The sequence below is a fragment of the Carassius carassius genome, chromosome 28 (genome assembly GCF_963082965.1).
Source record: "Carassius carassius chromosome 28, fCarCar2.1, whole genome shotgun sequence".
Taxonomy (NCBI): Eukaryota; Metazoa; Chordata; class Actinopteri; order Cypriniformes; family Cyprinidae; genus Carassius; species Carassius carassius.
Genome location: NC_081782.1, coordinates 16,482,310 through 16,490,127, shown reverse-complemented (window position 1 = coordinate 16,490,127; position 7,818 = coordinate 16,482,310). Strand labels below are relative to the sequence as shown.

Genomic DNA, 7,818 nt, shown 5'->3' with positions numbered 1-7,818 from the left:
GCATGTTAGCCTGAGTATTGATACATTTAACAATAGCTAATAATAATAATAAATTCTAACAATTAAAAGTTAAAATTATACTCTAATAATAAATAAAATATACTTTAATAATGCAATAACTCTAATGAAGGAGAAAAGATCGACTAGTGAATTTATCAGGTCACTACATTACAAAAATTGATCGGTTTCAGATATTTGTCGTGTAAAAAATTAGCCCCCCACCCGAGTGTTGTTTATTCAGATAAACGGTTCTTTTTTATTATTATTATTATTATTATCATAATGTGTGCGTGTTTAAACAAGCGCAATAATTATCCATCACAATATTCGTAAAATATTTAAGAATCATTTATTGACATTTTAATCAACCAAAAAATAAGAATTACTGCACAATATAATTTGTATTTATTAATCAAGTGTCGGTAGATTCTGAAACACATTAGAACCTGCAGAAATAAATGCATTCAGATTTGCTACTCTTGTCTGTTTTCAGAGGCACAGTAAACTACTGTAGTAATGTGCACCTGTTCAAATAAGTTGAAATCGTTCAAATTCTTCAGAATTTTAAATCCTGTAGCAAATGACAGTGATTGTTTTCCGCAAACCTGCATAAAAACAATCTATATCTCATACCTATTACATACATTGGTTCTAAATTAAAAAGCAGAAACAAAGCACGTCTTTTTTAAATATGTTAATGAGTATAAAACAAAATGGCAAAATAAAAATTCTACATATTGTCATAATGCATAAAAGCATTCATTTCATATTTTGGGTCATGCAATAAATTGTAACCCATCATGCTTTTCAATGTATTAGCATGCATTCCGTACCTGAGACAAAAAAAAGAAAAGAAAAAATAATTCAGTCATTAATATGCTATAAACCTTCATGTATAATATATTTTAAAGCAATTTAATTATAACTTCAAAAGCTGTTTCTCCTGTATTCTAAATATAATTACATGAGATATTTCACAAATAAAGGAGAAATAGAAGAAAATACATGAAAATATAAAACCTAAAAGACAGACAACAAAAAATGGTAGTGACATTATACATTGCAGTGTTTTGCATTATTACAATAAAAGAATTTTGACCATGTCGCTACATTATTACAAATTCTCATGTTGTGCTGATTTTTCATGATAAATAAAGAATGGAGTAAGTCTGTACAGATTATCTTTCAATAAAAGTAGCACAGATTGTGAAGAAAGAAATTCAGTCAAACCTTGAGATGGGCAGCTTTTCATTAAATATATCACTGTAAATTGAAATACCAAGCTAGGTCATTAGTATGTGTTCAAGGCTATCATCACAGTGCTTCAGATTTTATGCTCTCAGTTTCATGAAACCATGCAGCTTTCGCTTTGGAAAAACACAACCATTTTAATACATGAGCTCTTGTTTTCTTTTTTTTCTTTTCTTTTTTTTTTGTTACTAACTATTTAGAGCATAAAAACATGCTGTCAGAGCCTGGTATAAGTGAAATGCTGGTAAAAGACGGTTTAGGCACTGGAATCCTCTTTTAAGCGCTGACTGCGAGCCTTGTAGACTTCAATCAGGAGATCTTTCACATACTGAATCTCTCTCTCTACAGATTCTGCTTTGTCCCGAAGTTCTCTGTTCCGCCCTTCCAAACCATGAAGCTCCTCCTCCAAACAGTCCTGCTCCACCCTCTTACGCTGACGGTACCTATTGTTTTTTGGCAACATTTGTGGAATAAAATAATATGGTTCAGCTTTTCTGCTCATTTGAAGCAAACATGCTTGCTTTTTATTAACACATGCAATATTCTAGCACTTTCATTTGACTGAGTCACCAAAAACGAATTGGGTACAGTACCTGTGGGCAGCAGACTTGTTCTGATCCCTCTTCTTCTGCTTGCGTTCTCCATGGTTTCTCTCCAAGGAACCTACTTTAACATCTGGCTTAAATACATTAAATACACTTTCCCGTGACCTTTGTAGTGGTTTCTGGAGGGGCAACTCCAAAGAGGACCCAACACTGTCTCCGGACAGACATTCAAAGCTTTGATCCCCAAGGCATTCGTGGTGCAAGTAGTCATTATTCTGGATATCAACAGCCCCAGTTCTGATTGGCTGATCGATTTCATTCATGAAGCCGTGATATGGCTCTAAATTGGCAGTAATCTGATGAAAGTAGCACTCGGCTACTTCGGACTGTTTATACGGCGGACAGCTCTCGCTCTCGGCGCACTGCAAAATGGGCATGGCAATCCCGTCGTGGCCGAGCATCTTCATCCCATGGCTCTGGCCCTCCCGTCTGTGGTGGGGCTCCAGTGTCCCGCCGAGATCGTAACTTCTCATCATCTCTGCTCGGTAAAGCACGTCTTCCGTAAAGCAACTTTTTTCTTCTTCCTTCAACAGTATGGCACATTCTCGAACCTTCTTTGCACTCGTGTGGCTCTTTCCGAAGGATTTGTCGACAGAGCACTGGTCAAAAGCCAGCTCTGCGTAACCTGAATGAGTCCCTTTGAAAGTCCACGTTTCTTTCTCAAACACTTCGACATCCTTACATCCATTCGTTGATATTCTTTGGCTGTTGCAGTGTGTCCGAATGTAGCTGTAAGGGCCGGGTCGAGACATTTTCGGATGGCTCATGGAGCCCCCACAGAAGCCTCTCAGGTCGAGATCTCCAGTTGCTAGGGAAACCAGCCTGGGATTTGTTTCAGATTGGTTTCCATTGTACGAAGCGCAGGGTAACTGATAGTATGACTGCGTAGCCATAGCTTGCAAGCTTTTGTCACTTTTTTGCCATTTCTCCAATTTCATAGGTGCCGATTCATACAGGTAATAATCCTCCAGTTGAGCCAGTTCTTCTTTAAGAAGAGTGGTCATAACCTCCAAGTCGGAGGGCATTTGGACATCATGCTCCAGAGGTGAAGGTGGGATAGAGGAACCAGGAGAGGATTCCGTGGAAGTTGTGTTTGGGTAAGCGTCAAAAGTTTTTGTCATCCAATCTGTGGAGAAAAACAATCTGATTTATTCAACAGCATTTTATGAACACACAAATGAAATATTTTCGACATGCATGGTTGCACAAATGGTCTAAAAATAGCTATATATTTTTCTGTTAAGCTATGCAAGTAGCGATAAAAAAATAAAGATGAAACAATGTGGATCACCAAAATATTTGCTTTACTTACTGTACGCCATTAACACACACGCTGCAGTGCGGTTCCCACCAACAGTCGGACAAAATAAAAGTGTCGTACTGCTTACCAATTTAGTCCAACGTCTGTGCAGACTCCTCCCTCCACCTATGATTGGCCTTCGTTAGCCAGTAGGAAAGAGGGAGCTCTTAAGCCGGCTGTGCAAATGAGGGGAGTCTTCCTGGGAATAATCTACGCCGCCACAATTTGCTGTATTCCGGTTGAAATGGTGAATTGCGTACAATGCATGAGAATCGAAGAAATGCCACATACAGGAAAGAGATGCGAAAAACTGAAACCTATATGAAAATGTAAAAAAAAAAATAAGTTAAATAAAAAAAATTAAATGCAATTGTTAATTTCGCTTTCCAGGTGTCAGAAATTTAAATAAAAACACAAGCTCAAACATTACATTTTATGGAATTTCACTTTTTTCCTACTAAAAACACAGGGTCGTGAAAAAGATTAATTACACAAATGTATTATTTTAAGCTAAACTGACTAAATTAATAGGATGGAGTGCAATTTTTTGTAATAATTTAAATATCTAATAAAAAATCTAAATATTTAAATCTGAATTTGACCTTTTGCTAGAGCTCATTTGTTATTCTGTAATATGATCTCTCTAGTCAAGTTCAGTGCCAAATGTGAAACAGAGGTTAAAGTCTTAAAATATTAACTACAAAAAAATAAATAAAAATGTTTTTCAGTTAAAAAACAAAACAAAAAACTTTGTACTGTAGTTTATACTGTTTATATTGTAAGTTATTGTAATTTAAAACAATAAAACGATATTGTTTTATAAACCCACCCAAAGGCATCAAGAGGAGCCTAAAAATAGAGCATTACATTATTCAAAAAGAAGCTTGTTAAAAAGTACAGAAAATATGTAGAAACCCAGTTAAGCAATTTTAAGTGCACTTTCATAACAAAACGTCATGATTAAACCCTATCTGTATACATTTTTGCAAGTTATTCTTGTAGTTCAGAAACTCTGAAAACTAGTTAAACTGAGATATACTCTGTCACTGGAAGTTGCAGCTCATATAAAAGTCTGAATGGAAGTTGACACTTACTCCATCGTGCTGAGGTGATCCGGTCTGAAGAGCTTCTGTGAGCGCAGTAAACCGCAGTGGAAGAGCTCACGTTTTCAATTTAGTAGAACATTGTCTCACTCTTCTTCATTTGATGTCGAGGCTGATCGGTTACACGATAAATCGTTCAAAAGTTTTGGAGAACAGAGGAGTATCACGTCAAACCAAACAGTAACCGCATCACATGAGCTCGTATCCATCCGCCGCCGCGCCCCTCAGCACAGAGTCCAAATTAACGGAGCAAGTTCAATCCGAACTTCAACCTCGAGTCCACATTTCAGTCGGCAAAACTTTGTCATGTCCCGCTTGATCTCGATTAAAGTTCACTGCATTCGCGTTTTAGAAATGCATTTCCTTTTGAAATGTAGAGGGTAAGTAAATTCTGATGATTATTAAACTGGGTCCAGATTGCCAAAACCAGACGGGGTGTATATCAAAGCACAAATCTAAGCACAGAGACCCATGTAAAGCACTATATAACCACATGCGACGAGGAAGGACACTATATTACACTATGGAGATGTAACTCTTGTTGCAGCCCTGTTGCATCAGACCTGCTGGAATGTTGCCCGAGTTGAAACTTTGTTGCCACATTTGTCCTGATCCGTTTATGCTTTGGACATGTATAATGAGGTTTCATCTTTAAGACCATTGTTTGCAAAAGGAAAAAAAAAATACTTTATACTTGCTGTAAAAACACTCATTAGCTTGTTTTGATTCGCACCGCACTTCCACCTCTGTATAAAGGAGACCGGGGCTAGTTGTCACACTGAGAAGTTGTCACAAAGGCTGTATCTCAGAAACAAGTCCAATTACACAAATGCATGTTGCTTTAGCTGTGGTTTGTATGTTGGTTTCAAACATCTAGTTCAAAGATGTCTTACATTTTGTGTGTGGGGGTGAATTCTGTCCTCTAGACTAAAATTAGACTATCATCATATTTATTCTGTAGCTGTTGGATATCTACAGCACACATTCAGACAGGTGTCAAGTAGATATCGAATAAGGGGACTTTTAACTAAAGAGCTGAACTGTGTTTTCCGGTGACAGGTTGGGGCAAGTTGTCATATTGATTTTTAATGCATTTTAAATATAATTTATTTATATAATAGATTACATTTTTAATTAATAATTAATGAAATTAATAATTCAGCAAAGATTAAAAGTGACAGTAAAGGCACGTTTACACTGATTTCCATTTCAAATAAATGCTATTCATTTAAACGTCATCAAATAATTCTGAAAATTAATTATGGTTTCCACAAAAATATTAAATTGTTTTCAACTTTGATCGTAATAATAAATCTTTCTTGAGCAGTGTTTTCTTAATTGTTTTACTGTGCACATTTTGCTCTAATAAGTTTTTTGATGGCAGGTGTAACATGGTGAGACAATATGGCCCATAATTATTACTGTTATTATTATTATTGGATTAACGGTGGAAACGTTCAGTACCTGTTTCTGCAACACCGCTGCAGATTATTATTATTTTACAATAAAACTAGTTTATAATCTTTAAATACTGAAAAAGGCAGAAATTTTGAAATATCAAAACATGAATTTTTTAGATCACATATAACTCCCATTATATCTGATACAAGTTCATGCTTAGATCTACTGCACACTTCTCACTGTGTGAAACTAACTACAATTGATTGAACCACCTCTTGCCCTGTTGCCAAGTCAAAGTGAATACTGTTCTTGCTGCTTTTCTCATCCTGTTACCGGGGTCTTGCTTTTTTTTTTTCAACTTTACGATTTTCTGTTGCAATGGATGATCATTCTGCATGCACACAAGACATTTTAAAAGAATAATATTCCAGACTCCATCATGTTTCAACTCATTTCTGAATTAAAGTTTATTGTTATGTCCCAAATACTCATGCTGAATATGTACATTGTAAAATATACATTATATAATCATTTGTGTTCTGAACAAAAACGAGGTCATTCTCAGATTCAGAGTGCCCTCTATCTATCAATGACACTCCACTACAGACTAGTGCCTTTCACATCTGTCAGAGGAAAACCATTTCATGTTTTATTTTTTAGTAACTTTTTTTTTTCATTTCATTCTTTGTGATTTGTCATCATGACAATATCTGCAGTAAGAATAGCTGTTTTGTGATATCCATCCTTGCTTCGCTGCCATGAAAACTCTGGTACATTGATAAAGGTTACACCATAATTTCATCACCAGCTTGCAAAGAATCCTGCCCCCATTAATGTTTTATGTTCTATCTGGGGTAACATTAGAAATGCACACATGGGTTGTAAGAAATTCTGTTGCTAAGGTGCCAGTTATACTCTTACATCTGTAATTAGTGAGGAATTATGATAATTTTTCTCTTTTTAAAATAGCGTTTAAATGAGAGAATATATCAAGCCTGAGTAATCAGTTTGTGAGTTTCCGAGACGTGAAAGCGCTGGGGGAGTGTGCTCTGTTTTCCAAAGGAATTATGTATTTTGATAGGTTTTTGAGGGTTATAATATGGGGTTTACAAGTAAAATATTTAGCTGGTCACTGGTCACAGTGATATCAGATGGGGGAAAACAATTTTCTGCATGAGAAAGATGAATGATTTTATTTCATCAGATCAACTGCCATATTTTATTTAGTGTGGACAGACACAATACCAGAGAGTCTGATTTTATAGACAGAAAAAAATTCTAAATACCAAATCATATGGTAAAAAACAAATGAACAAACATATAATTGTTATTTTTTTTATTTTTACTTTTATTTTAACAATTGACATGATTAATAATTGTTGCACTTTCTTATTTGCCACTGGTAGGAGCCATTTTACACGCATGCAATTTGATGATTATTGATCCTTTTAATAACAAAAGCACATACATAGTACTCTAAGAGGTTTATTTATTTACATAAACCTTAATTAATTTGTGTGTTAATCGCTATAATCAAGGAATGCTGATGTGTCAGAGGTTTTTTAAAACACCAGGGATGGAGATACATTTTTTACTCACTAGTCATACTCATATTATTTTGCAGGCATTACTGAACTTATTTTATATATATATATATATATATATATATATATATATATATATATATATATATATATATATATATATATATATATATATATATATATTATTTACTTATTGTACTTGCAAACCAGCTCATACTGTGAGTTTTATTTGTTAAAAGTTACATTACTTCATCTCATTTGTATTTTCATATATTCATATATTTTTTGTAGTGCAATACTGTGCAATAATACATTATATACAATATATATTTATAAACAAAATACTATAAAAGTAACAGTTCATTTTTTTAAATGGTAAATCCTTCTTTTTGCATTCTAAGATGTGTAAAATGCAAAGCAAACATGCAGCAAAGGTAGAGGGATTGTCACTGTTCTTTGACAGTGTTCAGGCATGTAACCTGCAAAACAAAGGTGAGGAAGGAGTGTGTTTGACAGCTCTTTGTTGTCACTTTTCAACAGATGACAGCTGGCAGGTGCGAGATATATATGAAGTACTCCCCTTCAGCACTGCGCTGCCTGTTTTCCTGTGTATT

The 7,818-nt window shown here is 34.9% G+C and overlaps 1 protein-coding gene across 2 annotated transcripts; it reads right to left on the bottom strand.

Annotated features, from left to right (window-relative positions):
• Nucleotides 1–330: 330 nt before the first annotated feature.
• Nucleotides 331–4,729, bottom strand: atf5b (activating transcription factor 5b). 2 transcript variants are annotated; one of them, XM_059514633.1, is made up of 4 exons: nucleotides 4,251–4,729; nucleotides 3,169–3,473; nucleotides 1,845–2,982; nucleotides 331–1,694 (listed from the first exon to the last, which is right to left on the bottom strand). In XM_059514633.1, exons 2-4 carry the CDS (start codon nucleotides 3,176–3,178, stop codon nucleotides 1,508–1,510), a joined length of 1,335 nt encoding a protein of 444 aa, XP_059370616.1. In that variant the 5' UTR covers nucleotides 3,179–3,473; nucleotides 4,251–4,729; the 3' UTR covers nucleotides 331–1,507. The 2 variants fall into 2 exon arrangements, with proteins under 2 accessions (XP_059370616.1, XP_059370617.1); XM_059514634.1 differs by having other exon boundaries at nucleotides 3,245–3,473; nucleotides 4,251–4,727.
• Nucleotides 4,730–7,818: the final 3,089 nt, after the last annotated feature.